This window comes from Callithrix jacchus, chromosome 9 (assembly GCF_049354715.1).
Source record: "Callithrix jacchus isolate 240 chromosome 9, calJac240_pri, whole genome shotgun sequence".
NCBI classification, from domain to species: domain Eukaryota; kingdom Metazoa; phylum Chordata; class Mammalia; order Primates; family Cebidae; genus Callithrix; species Callithrix jacchus.
In genome coordinates, this window is record NC_133510.1 from 41,814,489 (window position 1) to 41,836,743 (window position 22,255).

The 22,255-nt window shown below is 38.8% G+C and overlaps 1 protein-coding gene and 1 long non-coding RNA gene across 2 annotated transcripts in view; one reads left to right on the plus strand and one right to left on the minus strand.

Annotated features, from left to right (window-relative positions):
* The window catches only part of OVCH1 (ovochymase 1), a 70,325-nt gene extending 67,370 nt beyond the window's left edge, over positions 1-2,955 (plus strand). The window contains 2 exon segments of the mRNA XM_078339012.1: positions 1,941-2,076; positions 2,676-2,955. Of these exon segments, the coding sequence (XP_078195138.1) occupies positions 1,941-2,076; positions 2,676-2,823 (284 nt within the window). The 3' untranslated portion in view covers positions 2,824-2,955.
* Positions 1-22,255, minus strand: part of LOC144577885 (uncharacterized) — a 78,609-nt gene that overhangs the window by 26,760 nt on the left and 29,594 nt on the right. The gene's annotated exons all lie outside the window — the stretch shown is intronic.

The window sequence follows — 22,255 nt, forward strand, 5'->3', positions numbered from 1 at the left end:
CTTCAGCAAAGTCTCAGGATTCAAAATCAATGTGCAGAAATCACAAGCATTTCTATACATCAATAACAGACTAACACAGAGCCAAATAATGAGCAAACTCCCATTCACAATTGCTATAAAAAGAATAAAATACTGAGGAATACAACCAACAAAGGATGTAAAGGACCTTTTCAAGAAGAACTACAAACCACTGCTCAAGGAAATAAGAGAGGACACAAACAGATGGAGAAACATTCCATGCTCATGGGTAGGAAGAATCAATATTGTGAAAATGGCCATAGTGCCCAAAGTAATTTATAGATTCAATGCTATACTTCTCAAGCTACCGATGACCTTCTTCACAGAACTGGAAAAAAAACACCTTAAAATTCATATGAAAGCAAAAGAGAGCTCTCATGGCCAAGACAATCCTAAGCAAAAAGAACAAAGCTGGCGGCATCATGCTACCTAATTTCAAACTATACTACAAGGCTATAGTAATAAAAACAGCATAGTACTGGTATCAAAACAGAGATATAAACCATTGGAACAGAACAGAGGCCCTGAATGCAATGCCACACATCTACAACCATCTGATCTTTGACAAACCTGAAAAAACAAGCAATGGGGAAACAACGCCCTGTTTAATAAATGGTGTTGGGAAAACTGGCTAGCAGCATGCAGAAAGCAGAAACTGGACCCCTTCCTGACACCTTACACTAAAATTAACTCCAGATGGATTAAAGACTTAAATATAAGACCTAATACCATAAAAACCCTGGAAGAAAACCTAGGCAAAACCATTCAGGACATAGGCATAGACAAGGAATTCATAACCACAATACCAAAAGCATTGGCAACAAAAGCCAAAATAGACAAATGAGACCTAATTAAACTCCAGAGCTTCTGTACAGCAAAAGAAACAATCACTAAAATGAACCAGCAACCAACAGAATGGGAAAAATTTTTGTAATCTACTCATCTGGAAAGGGCTAATGTCCAGAATCTACAAAGAACTAAAACAGATTTACAAGAAAAAAACAAACCCATCCAAAAGCAGGAGAAGGATATGAACAGATACTTTTCAAAAGAAGACATATATAAGGCTAACATACATATGAAAAAATGCTCATCATCACTGATTATTATAGAAATGCAAATCAAAACCACATTGAGATACCACCTTATGCCAGTTAGAATGGTGATTAAAAAATCTGGAGACAACAGAAGCTGGAGAGGATGTGGATAAATAGGATACTTTTACATTGTTGGTGGTAGTGTAAACTAGTTAAACCATTGTTGAAGGCAGTGTGATGCTTCCTCAAGGACCTAGAAATAGAAATTCCATTTTACCCAGCAATCCCATTGCTGGGCATACACCCAAAGGATTATAAATTATGCTCTTATAAAGACACATATACACATATGTTCATAGTGGCACTGTTTACAATAGCAAGGACCTTGAACCAACCCAAATGCCCATCTATGATAGACTAGACAAGGAAAACGTGGCACATATACACCATGGAATACTATGCAGCCATAAAAAATGATGAGTTTGTGTCCTTTGTAGGGACATAGATGAATCTGGAAACCATCATTCTCAGCAAATTGACACAAGAATGGAAAATCAAACAATGCATGTTCTCGCTCATAGGGTGGTGATGAACAATGAGAACACATGGGCACAGGGAGGGGAGCATCACACACTGGGGTCTGTTGGGGGGAGCCAAGCGAGGGACAGCAGGGTGGGTGGGGATGTCAGGGAGGGGTAACATCGGGAGAAATGCCAGATGTAGGTGATAGGGGGATGGAGGCAGCAAACCACATTGCCATGTGTGTACCTATGCAACAATCCTGCATGATCTGCACATGTACCCCAGAACCTAAAGTACAATTAAAAAAAAAAAAAGAAAATGGAAAAAAATGTTTCTCATTTTTTCTGCTTCCTTTTCTTCTAGGTCCAAAAGACAGTAAAATAACCAGACTTCGCCAAAGTTCAAACAGAGAGCATTTGGTCCCTTGTGAGAATGTTGTTCTGACTAAGCCAGCAGGGATCATGCAGATCCTAAGAAATTCTCACAAAGCTACTATGAGGTAAGGAAGGAATGTTTATTATGATGGAAGAAGTGTGTGGAAAAAAATCAGTAGACTGACTTAAACATTTGATATTTGCTTAAAATATTATTCTTCACCTGTTTTCCATAAAAAATAGACTCTTAGGTAACCCCTCATCTATGGCGTTTAATATGGAAACAAAACAAAACAATGTAAGAAAGTTCTTGTTGGTAAATTGTACTTTCTCACATCTCTACAAAGGACTGATAAAATGTATGTAAAATATTTGGGCACATAGTAGATAATAAATGGTTTGTGGGAGTTTGGGGCAAATTCTGGCACATGTAGGTCCTTCAGATCTTATAAATGTTCGATCAAAATGTAAAACAATGCACACAATTGGTCAACCTTTCACCAAAATGTATGAACTTTACAAATTTTGGCAAATTAGGTATTAGATATTTTAGAGTTGATATAATTTAAAGTACAAATCTTTTTCTCTCACAACCATAACAAAACCGACATAAAAGTTAACTCTCACTGAGAGTCAATAACATTGATGCATTAATTTCTGAGCAAAATAACTAACAAAACATTCTGTTTGGAAATCTTTTGACTTTGTTTCACCTATGCCTTAGTTGCCAATGGTGGTTAGTGGCACCTTTAAATCACATCATTCAGCTTAATATTATCAACTGCCCTATGAAGCTAACATCTTTGGTCTGTCACGGACATCTGCGTGTTTACAAAGGATTTGGACCAGGAAAAAAATTAATAGGTAACTAATTTCCCATGAAGCACTATGCTACTGATTTTTCTCTTATAAAACATGTTTAGATTGTTTTATATTCAGTATGTGGCTCACATGTGACATACACTAAAGTCTTACCTGATGTTGAAATAGACTTACCGTTAAACTTTTGTCAGATTTAAAATTAAGCTATAAAATCATCTCAGTGGTTTAGTTAAAAACAAAATGCAACAACGTTTCTTACATGGATCACACCTAGATAAAATTTGCTGAGAAATGCTAAAAATAAAGAATGAGTGAAGCAGTTTTAGACAAGAACAGAAGAAAATTAATGCTATATATTAATAAGGCAAAAGACATTACATGAGCTTGTCAATTGGTGGTAATTAGAAACCTGGTTACTGTGACTTAAACTCATAATTTTCAGAGAAACCCAGAGAAATGCAGATGCACTGCTAGTTCAACAATTGAACTCCACCAGCGCTAAAGGTATTTTGATTATTTTGGCTTTTCCTAACGGTTGCATACTGGTTATTTCATCTCTTATCATCACACTGAAGGAAGAAGGGGAAGCAAGGGTTATCCCTATCAGGAAAACAAACATGTTTCCAAGAATCCTGTAGCCTACTTAAATCTCTATCCAGAATCGTCACATGGCCATGCCTGACCAGAGGGTGACTAGAGAGAAGGGAAATGGAAAAGGATTTTGGGTGGTCAACCGTTTCTGGACATCATGGGATACAGAAATCCAGAGTTCTAGAATCTGATGGTCCTTGGTCCATATCTCAGTTCTACCATATACTAGTTGAGTGATTTTGGGAATTATCTCAAATCTTTCTAAGGCTCAGTTTCTTCATTTGTGAAACGAGACACCCCACCACCATGCACACTATGGTCTATGAATTCTCAGTTTACTTAATCAAGGATACAAATATGTGATGAAGTAAAAGCCCAGAGAAGGAGGATGTATGGCTTTTTGCTGGCCTTTGCCTTCCTAAGGAGGACCCAGATACCAGTGTCATTCTCTATGCAGGTAGGGTCCTCTTAGGGTGGGCAAAAAAAGCCAACTGCTAAACTGTTGTCTTTTTTTATTCTTCAGATTTACAATACCATCCTAGAAGTAAGTGCACTAAGAATCTTTGTGTTTCTATCTAGGAGAATGCTGATGAGCACTGAGTTTTCTTGGTTCCTAAGCCAATTTAGCACCAAGAAGACCACAGCTTCTTGTGGGGAGACTGCAGTATCTATGAAAATGATGTATACTTCTACCTTTCTTGCTGTACAGAACTGTTACCATGCACTGCCTCACCAGGTTGTTTTGAGAATTAAATAAGAGAAGACATATTAATCTCTAAGAAATCAAGCTTGTGTTATATTTGGATTAGAAATATTTATTCTGATTCCTGTTCTTAAAATTGTGCTGCTTGGAGGAAAAGTTTAGACTGTTTCCCTATTGCCTCTTCTGTGGGTGTCAGGGCACACAAAGATTGGAAAAACAAAGAAATAAAGAAGACGGCAGGGAAGGAAGAGTACATTAGCAATGTCAGTTATTATTTATAATGTTAATCAACTACATATCTGTTCTTTACTTAGAAATAATTCATAAAATATACTATTTTATATTTCCTTCTCCCCAAAAGTTTTATGACTATTTCAATTTCTCCAAGGTTTATAAGCTCTGGGGTAGAAGGAAGAAAAAAATACTTCTCTTCTACCCATCTCTCCGGAGGAACAAATCCTGTGATCAGAAGTTTAGAACTTAGTCCAACCTCTCAGTAGGGGAGAGGGACTGGAAATTGATTTAATTGCCAATTGCCAATGATGTTACTGATCGTGTCTATGTAATGAAGTCCCCATAAAACCCCAAAAGGAGAGCATTCAGCGAGTTGGGTTTGTGAACACAGAGTGCTGGGAGGGTGGTGTACCCAGAAGGAACACTGAAGCTCTGTGCCCAGCCTCCATATCTTGCCCTACATGTCTTTCATTTGACTGTTCCTGAATTATATCCTTTGTAATAAATTGGTGAACACAAGTACAAGTGTTTCCCTGAATTTTGTGTGTTGTTTTAGCAAATTATCAAACCTGAGGAAGGGATCGTGGGAACCCCTGATTTATTGCTGGTCAGTCAGTAGCACATATGACAACCTGGACTTGCAATTGGCATCTGAAGTGGGAAGTGAGGGTACTCTGTGAAACTGAGCTCTTAACCTGTGCCGTTTGTGCTAACCCAAGGTAGATAATGTCAGAATGGAATTGAATTGTAAGATACCCAGGTGATATAGGGGAAGAAATCCCATACGTCTTGGTGTCAGAGGTGAAGTACTGAGAGGAGCAGTAGTTGTAGTAGAGATAGATATTATTCCTTTAGTTGGTGTAAAGAAGTTGCTTTTATTTTATTTTTTCTCAGACCATCTTAGGTTTATTGACTGGAACTCTGGCAATGATACTGACAAAAGACAGATTAAAAATAGAAAAACTGGATCTTACTAACACATGTATTATGCATATGTTGAAAAACTCAGTGGTGAGTAACTCAAAAGAAGTGATTAGAACTTGGTCGTATATAACACCCGAACAAAGGAATAGCTGAGAGCAGTGAAAACATAAAGGGAAAGGACTTTGAGCTTCTAGAGGTGGCATACTGTAGGAAGGAGAATACACTGGGGACAGTTGTAGAAAACAAAAGTTCCTTTAGAAGGATTTGTTATGTAGATTCCTCCGGTGCCACCTCTGGGCTGATAAGAGTCTAGATCTGTCTCTAATTAAGAATTGTTCTGCCTTTCCTAGTGGAGACAGTGGGAAGGCAGAGAGTTTTGCTTGTGTCTACATTTTTTTAATTGCCTTCCACTCAAAATCATCCTTGTATCAGAGTGGTATACTCTGAACCACCTCTGGGTTAAGTCAATACTTGACCTCAGCAGATAATTTGATAAACATTTGACAGAACCAAGTAGAATTTATCCCAAGAACACAAGGATAATTGAATATTAAAATGTATTACATATCAAGATTTTCTAATTTAAATTAGAAAAAATAGATGCATAACTAGAAATAACACTAAAATTTAAGATTTATTATTCAAACTATGAAACTTTATTATGCTGTGGGTGTGGACAGACACAAACATACAAAGATTTGCGTAGATAAATGTACTGTATTCCAAAACTGAAAGACATAACTCATATTAATTCAACACAAATTTAGAAATGAGTTTTCCAAATAATCCAAATGGAATTTTTTCCAGGATGGATGAAGAGGAAATTAAAAAGCAACTCTAAAGTTTATCCTGTAAAATAAATAGCACTAGCTGAAAATCTCTTGAGGGAAAAAAAAACCAAAATGGGTAAGGTAGAATTGCTCTGTCAGATATTAAAGTATACTTTAAAACAATGGTAATTAAAACTATCAGAAGAAATGTGATTGAAAATAGATTAGAAGGAGAAAATTTTAAATTATTGTATGAGATTAGTTTGGCATTAACGATCAGAAAATGTATAAAATTATTCTTCACATCATGCAACAGCTTATAAAGGAATAGTTTTCCTAAGACATTTAAAGTGGAAACTATTGGTAAACATATGAAGGAGGACTTTCTCATATAAAAGTAGTAGAAAAAACAAATTATCAGTAAGTTCCTGTGTAATTAAAAACTCCTCTGCATCAACAGAAAACTAAAAAGTGAATACATGGGATTTTCAACAATGCTAAGAAAAGTTTGAAGTAATTAATATAAGTGTTTATAGATCAATAATAAAAAGCTAAAATTTGTCAAGTTTATAGGCCCTAGATACCTTTGACTTAGTCTTGATTAAAGTGAAACCAGAGATCCTGAGCCTTCTGTTTTCCACTTATTTTTCAAAAGGACACACGATTGACCCAACTGTTTTCGAGAATACAAAACACAGGATTAACCATTAGCCACTTTTGATAGATAAGAAAGATTAGTGAATATTTACATACCAGTTACTATACAATCTAAATTACATCTCTTGTTTCTTGTCACAGTGCAATTGATTCTCTGGCCATCTCTTTACTAAAGAGGGCAAAGTTTTTCTGATTGAAAAAGGGACTCAAGAAGGAAACCAGACCAGATATTCCCAGGCAGAAAAGTGCCGTGAATCTTAATGCCACTGTTTTAGCCAGTGCAGTGGGTTGCTCAGATTCTGGTGATGAGGATCAACATGTTGGACGTCCACTCAGAGACCTAATTTGAAAGTCAGTAATTACAAAGATGACATGTGGATAAATTTACAATGATGGAAAGAAACCAGCATAGAAAGGCTGAGAATACCCAAAATCAGAATGCCTCTCCCTCTACAGGGGATCACAGTTCCTCATCAATGAGGGAACACGGCCTGATAGAGAATGAGTGCATTCCATTAACAGAATTAGGCTTCAGAAGGTGGATAATAAGAAACTTCTGTGAGTTAAAAGAACATGTTCTAGCCCAATGTAAAGAAACTAAGAACCTGGAAAAAAGGTTTGATGAAATCCTAACAAGAATTGACAATGTACAGAGGAATATAAGTGAATTAATGGAACTGAAGAATACGATATGAGAACTTCATGAAGTGTGCACAGGTTTTAACAGTCTAATTGATCAAGCAGAAGAAAAGATAACAGAGGTCGAAGACCAACTTAATGAAATGAAACAGAAGACAGGTTTAGAGAAGAAAGAGTAAAAAGGAATGAGCAAAGTCTCCAAGTAATATGGGACTATGTGAAAAGACCCAATTTACATTTGATAGGTATGCCTTAATGTCATGAAGAGAATGAATTCAAGCTGGAAAATATTCTTCAGGATATTATCCAGGAAAACTTTCCTAACCTACCAAAGCAGGACAATTCTCAACTCCAGGTAATACAGAGAACACCGCAAAGATATTCCTCAAGTAGAGCAACCCCAAGACACATAATTGGTAGATTCACCAGGGTTGAAATAAAGGAGGAAATTCTAAGGGCAGCTAGAGAGAAAGGTCAGGTTACCTATAAAGGGAAGCCTATCAGACTCACAGAGGATCTTTCAGCAGAAAGCCCTATAAACTAGAAGAAAATGGGGGGTCAATATTCAATATCCTCAAATAATTTTCAACCCAGAATCTCATATCCAGCCAAACTAAGCTTCATAAATGAAGGAAAAATAAAATTTTTCGTGAACAAGCAAGCACTCAGAGATTTCATCACCACCAGGCCTGCTTTACAAGAGCTTCTGAAAGAAGCACTATACACAGAAAAGAACAACCAGTATCAGTCATCCCAAAAACTCACCAAAAGGTAAAGAGTATCTCCATAATAAAGAATCTATATCAACTAATGGGCAAAATAGCCAGCAAGAATTAAATGACAATATTAAACTCACAAATATTAATATTAATCCTAAATTTAAATGGATTAAATGCCCCAATCAAAGACACAGACAGGCAAATTGAATAAAAAGTCAAAACCTGGGCCAGACACAGTGGCTTACACCTATAATCCCAGCACTTTGGGAGGCCGAGGCAGGTGGATCACTAGGTCAACAGATCAAGACCACCCTGCTCAACAAGGTGAAACCCCGTCTCTACTAAAAATACAAAACTTAGCTGGGCATGGTGGTGCGCATCTGTAGTCCCAGCTACTCGGGAGGCTGAGGCAAGAGAATTGTATGAACCCAGGAGGCAGAGGTTGCAGTGAGCTGAGATTGTGCCTTTGCACTCCAGTCTGGGTAACAACAGTGAGACTCTGTCTCAAAAAAAAGAAAGAAGAAAAGTCAAAACCCATTGGTACACTGTATCCAGAGCCATCTCATAAGCAAGGACACACAAAGACTCAAAACAAAGGGCTGGTGGAAGACTTATCAATCAAATGGAGAGAAAACAAATTAAAAAATAACAGTTGTAACTTTTATCTCTGACAAAATAGACTTTAATAGTAATAAAGACTAAAAGAAACAAAGAAGGACATTACATAATGGTAAAAGGCTAAACGCAACAACAGGAGTCAGTGATCATAAATATATATGCACCCAATATAGGAACACCCAGATACATAGGTTCTTAATGACTTATAAAGAGACTTGGACTCCCACACAATAATAGCGGGAGCCTTTGACACCACATTGTTAATATTCGACGGATCCAAGAGATAGAAAATTAACAGGGACATCTATGATTTGAACTCAGACCTGGAACAAGTAAACTCAGTGAATATTTATAGAATTCTTCATTCCAGTTCCACAGAACATACATTTTTCTCAGTATCACATTACACCTATTTTGAAAGTGACCACATAATTGGAAGTAAAACACTCTTCAGCATTTGCATAGCATTTCATAGACTTAAATGAAATATTGGTTGGCTGTTTTTTTGTTATTTTCTTCTCTTATTCCTTCCTGTCTCTGCTGTTAAGCACAATTATCAGCATAAAGGAGGTTTTTGATACCTATTTTTGGATTGCATTCCAGCCTGGGCAATAGAGCAAGACTCCTGTTCTCTCTCCCCCTTTCTCTTTCTCTTTCTTTCTTTAAAGAACTAGAAAAGAAAAGAAAAATATAACAAGTCCATAGGGTAAACTTTATCCTATGAAGTTACTGTAAATGTATGCAGCCATTAAATAAAATATTGTCACATATTTTTAAAATAAAACCCCCTAAATGTAATATTGAATGAGAAAACCAGGATGAACTATATAATTCAATTTTTTAAAAAAAGTGAATAAAATACAGGTCCTAAAAGAAAAGATCCATATGTTTAATTGAATATCTTTAGATTACAAGATTATAAGGAATTTTTTTCAAATTCTCCAAATTTTCTCCAGTGACTAAATAAACATTTCTAATTTTAAGGCTATAAATAGGTAAAAGGAGAAGGAAAAATATGTCGTCTTCTACAGGCTGAAACAGATTCATAGTGGAGCAGTTATAGGGAACTTCATGACAGTATTCAAACTAGCAGCCTAAATAGTTCCCTCACAAGAGAGGGAACCAGAAGAGATTATATCATCTTCTGAATGGTGCTTTAGAAATCTTAGGGTAGTGGGAGGTTGAACAAAAATGCCACTATCAGTGTTCATTTAAGTCACAGAAGACCTTTAAGAATTGCACTTTTTAAGAGACAGGTTTATGCTATGTTGTCTAGGCTCAAGTGCCGTGACTATTTGTAAATATGATCATAGCACACTGCAGCCCCTTAAACTCTTGAACTCAAGAAATCCTGTGTCTCAGCCTTCCTAGTAGCTGGGACTACAGGCTCACACCACAACCCTGGCTCTTCTAAGAATTGTTGTCTGAAATGTTTGATTTTGACCAACTAATGGGTTTGACTTCTGTGCAATTACTGCAACTTGCCTGTTGTAAATTTGGCCACTGTAGATAAATGAAGGTTATATGTAGCTAAAGTTCATGTATACTTGCTAAAAATAATTATTATATTTTAATTTGGTGACAGTAATAATTTTCTAGTTCTCTGAGGACCCAGTCTTAGACCATGTCACCCTTTCTTACAATATGTAGTTTTTAAAAAATGTGCCTAAGTTAATCAGATTTTTTTAAACACTTTACTCTCTATTTTTCTGGATACTTGGAATATTACAATAATACAGTCAGAAATTTTTATTCCTAGCATTAAAGTTTCAAGGAGCTTTTCTCTTTTGAAATTCACTTCCTGAATGTACTAATATCAAGAGTAATTTGTCCTTTTTTTCTTTACTTGTTTTATTAGTTCATATGTGTTAGTTGTAACCAGATTATTGAAAGACACACTTTGTCCATTCCTGTGGTTTCAGCAAAAGCACTAATAGTGTTATGAAAATTGATAATTATTGCAAATTATGGAAATTGGATATCATAGAGAAACATTTGCCATTATATTTAATTGTGAACATTTATTAGAATACCCTCAGTACTTAAGATTAATCCATTCACCCTGATTTTTTAAATGAGTGAGCTTTGCTGTAAGAAGTGTTAGAAAATTAAAACCAAGAAGAAATGTGCATCAAATTTAAATTATATAGGTAAAATATACCTTAAGGGACTAAAATGAAATAGAATAAAATCTCATATTTAAACCTATAATTGAAGAGTTCGAGGTCAGACTGGGCATCCCAGTGAAAAACCACCTCATTGAAAAAAAAAAGAGAAGATGGATGGTATGTATCCCGGAAGATGGCATGGTAGGAGCAACTCAGGATTGCAGCTCCTAGTGAAGGCACTGGGGGTAAGTCCAAGCTGCATTTCCAGATGGATCTTTGTTGCCCACAGAACGGAAAAATTCCCAGGTGTAGGAGAGGCATGGGATGCCAGCGCAGCTGTTTCAGCCGGTGCCACAGTGCAGTGGCACTCTGCACAAAATGCACTGGTCTGGGTGCCCTGTTAAACAAGCAGTCTGAGATTAGGGAGGACAGATTAGCATATCCATCTGATTAAATGGAACTTGGACAGTGAGCCAGACCAGGAGATTCCTGGGAAGCGACGTTTGAGCTGGTGCAGTGGGTCACTGCACAGGAAATCACACAGATCCCGGTGCCCTATCAGCAGGCGACTGAAACACCTGGGACAGAGTCAACTGTTCAACTTAAGAAAAGGGCTCTGAGGCAGGGAGCCAGGTGATCAGGCTCAGCAGGTCCCACCCCCACAGGGACAAACAAAACAGTGACTCGAAACACTTGGGGTTGAGAGTTTCACTGTGGGCACAGCTGAACCCAGAACGGTGCAGCTCAGTGGGGGAGGAACGTCCACCATTATCAAGGCATTCCGCCCCTACTGAGGTACACTCCCATTGCTGACGCAGCCTGCCGTTGCCATGACAGCAGGGTGAAGCCCACAGCCAAAGGGCGGGGCCCATGACAGTAGGGTGGAGCCCACAGAAACAGGGTGTAGCCCACAACAGCAGGGAGGAGTCCACGGCAGCAGGGCAGAGCCCAAGGCAGCAGGGTGGAGCCAAGGCAGAGAAATAGTGACTAGACTGCCTCCTAGCTGGGCAGGACAGTGCAATGGATACTCATAAATAAAGCCCTAACTCCCTGAGACAGAGCATCTGAGGAAAAAAAGGGGTTTCATGAGTTCTGCTGCAGCAGACTTAACAGCCCTGAATGATCAACAGAGTTCACAGCTCAGCACTTAAGCTCCTATAAAGTACAGACCACCTCCTCAAGCAGCTCCCTGACCCCTGTATATCCAAAGAGTCACCTCAAAAAAAATTGACCAGACTGACATTTTGTGGGCATCATTCTGGGACAAAGATAGCAGAAGAAGAAACTGGTAGCATCCCTCACTGTTCCGCAGCTGCTACAGGTGTACCCAGATAAGCAGGGCCTGGAGTGAACCTAAGCAGTCAAACAGCAGACGGGCTAGACTGTTAGAAGGAAAACTAAGTAACAGAAATACTTTATCATCAACAATCTGGGTGTCCACTCAGAGACGCAATCAAAAACTCAGCAACTACTCAGATGACAGGTGGATAAACCCACAAAGATGAAAAGAAACCAGCGCAAAAATGAGGAAAACACCCAAAACCAAAACACCTTGCCTCCTATAAAGGACCAAAACTCCTCACCAGCAAGGGAACAAAGCTGGATGGAGAATGAGTGTGATGAAATGACAGAATCAGACTTCAGAAGGTGGGTAATGAGAAACTTCCATGAGCTAAAAGAACATGTTCTAAGTCAATGCAAAGAAACTAAGAACCATGAAAAAAGATTCAAGGAAATGATAACAAGAATGGACAACTTAGAGGAATATGAATGAATTGAAGGAGCTGAAAAACACAAGAACATCGAGAAGCATGAACAAGTTTCAACAGCTGAATTGACCAAGCAGAAGAAAGAATATCAGAAGTCGAAGATCAACTCAATGAAATAAAATGAGAAACCAAGATTATAGAAAAAAGTGCAAACAGGAATGAACAAAGTCTCCAAGAAATCTGGGACAATGTGAAGAGACCTAACTTACATTTGATAGGTGTACGCAAATGCAATGAAGAGAATGAATCCAAGCTGGAAAATACTCTTCAGGATATTATCCAGGAAAATTTCCCCAACCTAGCAAGGCAGGCCCATATTCAAGTCCAGGACAGAGAGAACACCACAAAGATATTCCACAAGAAGAGAAACCCCAAGGCACATAATCGTCAGATTCACCAGGGTTGAAATGAAGGAGAAAATACTAAGGGCAGTCAGAGAAAAAGGTTGGGTCACCCACAAACGGAAGCCCATCAGACTCACAGCAGATCTCTCGGCAGAAACACTACAAGCCAGAAGAGAGTGGGGGTCAATATTTAACATCCTCAAAGAAAAGAACTTTCAACCCAGAATTACATATCCAGCCAAACTGAGCTTCATAAGTGAAGGAAAAATAAAATCCTTTGTGAACAAGCAAGTACTCAGAGATTTTGTCACCACCAGGCCTACTTTACAAGAGCTCCTGAAAGAGGCACTACACATAGAAAGAAACAACCAGTACCAGCCATTCCAAAAACATACCAAATGCTAAAGAGCATCAACAAAATGAAGAATCTCCATCAACTAACAGGCAAAACAGCAGCTAGCATCAAAATGGCAGTATCAAATTCACACATAACAATATTAACCCTAAATGTAAATGGGCTAAATTCACCAGTCAAAAGACACAGACTGACATATTGGATAAAAAATCAAAACCCATTAGTGTGCTGTATCCAGGAAACCCATCTCACATGCAAGGATACACAAAGGCTCAAAATAAAGGGATGAAGGAAGATTTACCAAGCAATGGAGAGCAAAAAAAAGCAGGAGTTGCAATTCTCGTGTCTGATAAAATAGACTTTAAAGCAACAAAGATCAAAAGAGACAAAGAAGGTCATTACATAATGGTAAAAGGATCGATACAACAAGAAGAGCTAACGATCCTAAATATATAAGGACCCAATACTGGAGCACCCAGATATATAAGGCAAGTTTTAAAGATTTACAAAGAGACTTAGACTCCCACATAATAATAGTGGGAGACTTTAACACTCCACTGTCAATATTAGACAGACCATCCAGATAGAAAATCAACAAGGATATCCAGGGCTTGAACTCAGACCTGGAACAAGCAAACCTGATAGACATCTACAGAACTCTCCACCCCAAATCCACAGAATATACATTCTTCTCACCACCACATCACACCTACTCTAAAATTGACCACATAATTGGAAGTAAAGCACTCCTCAGGGAATGCAAAACAATGGAAATCATAACAAACAGTCTCTCAGACCATAGTGCAATCAAGGTAGAACTCAGAATTTAGAAACTAACTCAGAACCGCACAGCTTCATGGAAACTGAAAAACTGGCTCTTAAATGTAGAATGGATAAACAATGAAATGAAGGCAAAAATAAAGAAGTTCTTCGAAACCAGTGAGAACGAAGACACAACATACCAGAATCTCTGGGATGCATTTAAAGCAGTCTCCAGAGGAAAATATATAGCAATAAGTGCTTATATGAGAAGAGTGGAGAGATCCAAAATTGACACCCTATCATCAAAATTGAAAGAGCTAGAGGAGCAAGATCAAAAAAAGTCAAAACCTAGCAGAAGACAAGAAATAACTAAGATCAGAGCAGAACTGAAAGGGATAGAGACACGAAAAACCCTTCAAAAAAATCAATAAATCTAAGAGCTGGTTTTATGAAAAGATCAAAAAAACAGACAGACCACAATCAGACTGATAAAAAGGAAAAGAGAGAACAACCAAATAGATGCAATAAAAAACAATGAAGGGGAAATCACCACAGATTTTATAGAAATTCAAACCATCATCGAGAATATTACAAAAAAACTCTATGCATGTAAACTACTAAACCTGGAAGAAACTGATAAATTCCTGGACTCCTGTGTTCTCCCAAGCTACACCAGGAGGAAGCCGAAACTATGAATAGACCAATAACAAGGTTTGAAGTTGAGGCAGCAATTAAGAGCCTACCACACAAAAAAAGCCCAGATCCAGATGGGTTCACAGCCGAATTCTACCAGACACACAAAGAGGAGCTGGTACCATTCCTTCTGAAACTATTCCAAATAATCCTAAAAGAGGAAATCCTTCCTAAATCATTTTATAAGACCAACATCATTCTGATACCAAAACCTGGCAAAGACACAACAAGAAAAGAAAATTTCAGGCCAGTATCCATGATGAACATAGACGCAAAAATCTTTAATAAAATACTGGCAAGCCAATTGCAACAGCACATCAAAAAGCTTATCCACCATGATCAAGTAGGATTCATCCCAGGGATGCAAGGCTGGTTCAACATACGCAAGTCTATAAACGTAATTCACCACATAAACAGAACCAAAACCAAAAACCACGTGATTATCTCAATTGATGCAGAGAAGGCATTTGACAAAATTTCCAGCCCTTTAGGCTAAAAACCCTCAATAAGCTTGGTATTGATGGAATGTATCTCAAAGTAATAAAAGCTATTTATGACAAACCAAAAGCCAAAATCATAGTGAATGGGCAAAAATTGGAAGCATTCCCTATGAAATCCGGCACTAGACAAGGATACCCTCTTTCACCACTCCTATTCAATATAGTACTGGAAATTCTAGCCAGAGCAATCAGGCAAGAAAAAGAAATAAAGGGTATTCAAATAGGAAAGATGGAAGCCAAATTGTCTCTATTTGCAGACGACCTGATAGTATACCTAGAAGACCCCATCGCCTCAGCCCCAAAACTCCTAAACTAATAAGCAACATCAGCAAAGTCTCAGGATATAAAATCAATGTGCAAAAATTACAAGCATTCCTATACACCAATAACAGACTTACAGAGAGCCAAATCAAGAATGAACTGCCATTCACAATTGCTACAAAAGAATAAAATACATAGGAATACAATTTACAAGGAACGTAAGGGACCTCTTCAAGGAGAACTACAAACCACTGCTCAACGAAATAAGAGAGGACATAAACAGATGGAGAAACATTCCATGTTCATGGTTAGGAATAATCAGTATCGTGAAAATGGCCATAATGCCCGAAGTAATTTATAGAATCAATGCTATCCCCATCAAGCTACCATTTACTTTCTTCACAGAACTGGAAAAAACCACCATGAACTTCATATGGAACCAAAAGAGAGCCCGCATAGCCAAGTCAATCCTAAGCAAAAAGAACACAGCAGAAGGCATCACACTACCAGACTTCAAACTATACTACAAGGCTACAGTAATCAAAACAGCATGGTACTGGTACCAAAACAGAGATATAGACCAATAGAACAGAACAAAGGCATCAGAGGCAGCACAACATATCTACTACCATACAATCTTTGATAAACCTGACAAAAACAAGCAATGAGGAAAGGATTCCCTGTTTAATAAATGGTGTTGAGAAAACTGGCTAGCCATGTGCAGAAAGCAGAAACTGGACCCCTTCCTGACACCTTACACTAAAATTAACTCCAGATGGATTAAAAACTTAAACATAAGACCTGGCACCATAAAAACCCTAGAAGAAAATTTAGGCAAGACCATTCAGGACATAGGAGTAGGCAAGGACTTCATGACCAAAACACCAAAAGCATTGGCAACCAAAGCCAAAATAGACAAATGGGACCTAATGAAACTTCACAGCTTCGCATGGCAAAAGAAACAGTCACTAGAGTGAATCAGCAACCAACAGAATGGGAAAAAATCTTTGCAGTTTACCCATTTGACAAAGGGCTGATATCCAGAATTTACAAAGAATTCAAACAGATTTACAGGAAAAAAACCAAACAAGCTCATTCAAAAATGGGTAAACGATATGAACAGACACTTTACAAAAGACATACATGAGGCCAACAAACATATGAAAAAATGCTCATCATCACTGGTCATTAGAGAGATGCAAATCAAAACCACATTGAGATACCATCTCACGCCAGTTAGACTGGCGATCATTAAAAAATCTGGAGACAACAGATGCTGGAGAAGATGTGGAGAAATAGGAACACTTTTACACTGTTGATGGGAGTGTAAATTAGTTCAACCATTGTGGAAGACAGTGTGGCGATTCCTCAAGGCCTTAGAAATAGAAATTCCATTTGACCCAGCAATACCATTACTGGGTATATTTCCAAAGGACTATAAATCATTTTACTACAAGGACACATGCACACGAATGTTCATTGCAGCACTGTTTACAATAGCAAAGACTTGGAACCAACCCAAATGCCCATTGATGATAGACTGGACTGGGAAAATGTGGCACATATACACCATGGAATATTATGCAGCAATCAAAAACGAGGAGTTCATGTCATTTTTAGGGACATGGATGAATCTGGAGAACATCATTCTCAGCAAACTCATACAAGAACAGAAAATGAAATACTGCATATTCTCACTCATAGGCGGTGATGAAAAATGAGAACACATGGACACAGGGAAGGGAGTACTACACACTGGGGTCTATTAGGGGGAATGGGGAGGGACAGTGCGGGGGGAGCAGGGGAGGGATAGCCTGTGGAGAAATGCCAAATTTGGGTGAAGGGGAGGAAGGCAGAACTGGGGAGGAAAGCAAAACACACCGCCATGTGTGTACCTATGCAACTATCTTGCATGTTCGGCACATGTATCCCAAAATCTAAAATGCAATAAAAATAAATAAATAAATAAATGATAAAAAAATTAATTTATAATTATTCAGACCACCAACAAATTTTTGTAGGAATATGCCAGGCCCTGTTCAAAGAATTGAGGATTGAGCAATTAACAAGACAGTTACTGCCATAGCAGAACTTACAGTCTAGTAATGGAGATAATCAATAATCATATAAAATATATAGTAAAAAAATGTGTATTATATTAATTTACGGTATTAGTCAATTTTTATGTATCTATGAAGAAACACCCAAGAGTGGGTAATTTATTATGCAAAAAAAGTTTGATGAACTCACAGTTCCACATGGCTTGAGAGGCCTTATAATCATGGCGGAAGGTGAAGGAGGAACAAAGGCACATCTTATGTGGTGCAGGCAAGAGAGCACGTGCAGGGAAACTGCCCTTTATAAAACCATCAGATCTTGTGAGACTTATTCATGATCAGAAGAACAATATAGGAAAAACCCATGATTCAATTATCTCCTGCTAGGTCCCTCCCAAGACACATGGGGATTATGGAAGCTACAGTTCAAGATGAGATGTGGGTGTGGACACAGTGAAACGATATCTGTTACAAAGAAAAAAATACAGTGTGCAACAAAAATATTTAACAGAGGAACCTTGTTTACTTTGATGGAGGATGGGGAAGGGAATCAAAGAAAACTTGGATTTCTCTTTTTTAGCAAGACTCCACAGAAGTTATTTCTACTCACTGTCTCCCCTTTTGCCCTCTCATTTTTCTTGCATTTATTCTCATAGGGCTTTATTTTTTCCTACCATTTTATGGACACTGTTCTTGCTGAAGCTATCAATGACTTCCATAAGTCCAGATTTAATAGTTCCCTTCTCAGTCAGGATAGCAGCCTTTGACGCAGATGAGCTATCCCTCATCAAACTTCACTTGTTTTGGTCTTCAATAAAGGAGACTTCACTGGTCTCCTTCATAGTCTTGGCTCGTTTTTCCTCATTTTCTCTACCGCTATCAGTTGAGGTATTCCAGGACCCAATCTTTGACTCTCTTATTTCTTTACCTAAACTCATTCTTTAGTGGTCTCACCCATTCTTTAGCTTTAAATACCATCTATACAGTGATAACTTCCAAATTTAGGTCACCAGTCCCAGATTGTTTATTGAACACTAGCACTGTATATCCAAGCACCTCCCTTTCCACTTGGCTAATAAGCAACTCAAGCTTAACATGACCAAAATTGAACGCTTGATTTCCTACCTCTGCCTCCAAGCTCTTCTTCCACCAATCTTTCCCACCTCAGTAGATGGCAATTCCATTTTGCTAATAATTACTCAGGCCATTAAGCTTGGTCATCCTTGACTTCTTACATTCCACATCAAGTCCAGCTAATCTGTAGATCTTTCTGTAAAATAGATCACATGCTACTACTGAGCAATTCCACCATAACTTTCTGGTACAAGCTTTCCTTTAGCCAGTTTTACTTGTAACAGCCAAAATAATCATTTAAAAATGAGTAATTGAGATCATCTTTATAAACCAATGTTTTCACAACTCATTCACAGTAAAAGTCCTGATAATGCCTACAAGATGCTATGGGATCTGGCTCTTGACTACCTCTTTGATATCTTCCTCTGCCATTTTTCCCAGTGCTCACTTCATACACAGCCATGCCAACCTTGCTGCTGTTCCTCGGCATGCATTGCCCCCTGCTGTATCCGTGAAACCTATAACTAAGCTCAGTAAATAGTGCTAAAGAATTGTTTATTTGAATAAAGGTAATGACATTTCTGCTGAGGCAGAGTAGGAGTGGGAAACAAGGAGGTAGCTCCTTAGCAGATGAATGGGTAAGAAATGTATCTATTTTGCTTAGGAGAATCCCCCTGCCTGAGAGCTAATGCATGAGTAGGCATTAACTCAGGAAAGAGACTCTTATTATATACATATTCATTCTGTTTTTCAGATAAACATAGAAAACCTTTAATGTAGACATGTTTTTAATGACAGAAGAATTATAATAGATTTATATACCCCATGTATGAGGTTTATTAAAGATCTGACTCATTTATGTTCTTAAGATTACAGATAAAATATGCTATGAGAAATTATGGTATGTCTATGTGAATACAAAATATAGAGCCAATATAATTTATATGGGGTAGTTAGTAGCATGGAAAGATGGTCACAATAAGGCAGGGAAAAAATGTTATAATGGTATAAAATAGCATACAAGTTTTTAAACATATATATAGCATAGGAAGACTGCAAGATTCACATTAAAACATGAATACTGATTGCTTAAAGGAGGGACTATAGGAGACTTATTTTTGAGACAGGGTCTCACTCTGTTTAGGCTGGAGTGCAGTGATATAATCATGGCTCACTGCAGCCTCAACCTCCAGGCTCAGGTGATCTTCCCACCTCAGCCTATCAAGTAGCTGGGACCACAGGCACACACCACAACGCCTGGCTAAAAGTTTTCGTTTTTTGGTTTTCTTTTGTTTTGGTAAAGATGAGGTCTTGCTGTTACCCAGGCTGGTCTCAAACTCCTGGACACAAGCAATCCCCCTGCTGTGGACTCCCAAGTTCAGGAATTACAGACATGAACCACCATACCCAACAAAGCTTTTTATCTCCTCCTTTGGACTCTATTCCATGAGAGAAAAAATTTAAGGCAATGATAGCCTTGGGAGCTTGCTGTGCCCCCTAGCAACCCGTCTCTGCCTGGCCTCACAGGGGTACTCTGGGAGGTCAGTTAGAGGTACTGCAAAAAGGCCACATGAAGAAGGAAATCTCCAGCTGAACTTTGTAACAATTTGAACTGATTGAGAAGCCTCCTGGCCAGAATTCAGGGAAGGGTGTGAATTAGGTGTGCAGACCCCACAGGCAGGGAAAGAAAAGCAATACCTGATTTTGCAGCTGGGAGATGGAAAACCTGGGACAAGTTCTCAGCCATGCTAACCCACTGCCTTGAAGGAGACTCAGTGCTGTTGGAAGGGGCACAGTGGAAGTGAGACCAGCCCTGTGGAATGCGTGGGAGCTGGGTGAGGCCTGTGACTGTCAGCTCTCCCCAAATTCCCTGACAACCTCCTAGGAACATAATTCCATTGACCTGCAAACCTCACTCCCATCTCCCACAGCAGCTTCCCTACCCACCCTGGTCACTGAAGACAGAGGACACATATTCTTGGGAGTTCTAGGGCCCTGTCCGCTGCCTCTTCTTTCCCATATGACCACAGGTCATGCTCTCTGGAAACTGCCACCTTCTTTCAGGCCAACCAGCACAAAAATAGTGCATTAAACCACCAAAGCTAAGACTCCTCACAGAGTCCATTTCACTCCCCTCCCACCTCCACCAGAACAGGTGCTGGTATTCATGGCTTAAAGACCCACAGATGGTTCACATCACAGAACTCTGTGCAGACAACCCCTATTACCAGCCCAGAGACTGATAGCCTTGCTGAGTGGCTAGATCCAGAAGAGAGTTACCAGTTGATTCAGCTCAGCTCTCAAGAAGCCACATTCATAGGAAAAGGGTGAGAATACCACATTCAAGGGAACACTCTGTGAGGCCAAATCTGAAAAACAGACTTCAGCCCTAGACCTTCCCTTGGACAGAGCGTACCCCAATGAGAAGAAACCAGAAAAACAACTCTGGTAATATGAGAAAGCAAGGTTCTTTAACACCCCCCAAAATCACACTAGCTCACCAGCAATGGACCCAAAACAAGAAGAAATCCCTAATTTACCTGAAAAATGATTCAGGAAGTTAGTTATTAAGCTAATCAGGGGGCACCAGAGAAAGGTGAAGCCCAATGTAAGGAAATCCAAAAATGGCACAAGAAGCAAGGGGAGAAATATTCAAGGAAATAGTGTACATAAATAAAAAACAATCAAAACTCCAGTAAACAAGGGACACATTTATGAAAAATACTATGGAAAGTCAGCAATATAATAGAACAAGACAATTGAAGAATTGTATTCAGAGCTTGAAGACAAGGTCTTCAAATTAACCCAATCCAACAAAGACAAAGAAAAAGGAATAAGAAAATATGAACGAGCCTCCCAGATGTCTTGGATTATGTTAAACAACCAAACCTAAGAATAATCAGTGTTCCTGAGGAAGAAGAGAAATCTAAAAGTTTGGAAAACATATTTGGGGGAATAACTGAGGAAATCTTCCCTGGCCTTGGTAGACCTAGACATCCAAATACAAGAAGCACAAGAACATTTGGGAAATTCACTGCAAAATGACGGGTGAGGAGGATCCAACATGGCCGAATATGAACAGCCCCAGAGTGCAGTTCACAGCAAGAACAACGCAGAGGGTGAGTGCCCACCACATTTCCAAACAAATTTTCACTTGCTACAGACTAGATTCCCAGGTTGAAAAGCCCCACATGTTTTTAGCATGGCAGTTTCAGCCAGTGCCATGTTGGCACACAGAAACACACAAATCTGGGAGGCTGTTTAAACAGGCATCTGGAACACCTGGAAGACAGAGCTTTCCATTCAACTGAAAGGGAGGGTCCAGAGAAAGGGAGCCGCGTAATCTGGCTTGACATTTACCACCCCCACAAAACAAGCAATCTGAAACGCTCTGGATTGAGAGTTTCACAGCAAGTGCAGCTGGTCCCAGGAGACTAGTCAGTGGGGGGAAAGGTGACCACCACTACCAAGGCACTCCACCACCACCAGGCAGTACACACAGCAGCTGGGCAGAGCCTTTGGCAGCTCAGCAATGCTTCTGCTGGCAGACTGTGACTAGACAACTCTGTGCAGGGCAGGGCATCTATGAAAAGAGGCAGCAGTATGGCAGGAACTTATAAATAAAGCCAACCTTCCTAGAAGAGAGAACCTGGGAAAAGATGTAGTTATGAGTTCCACTGCAGCAGACTTAAAAGTACCTGCCC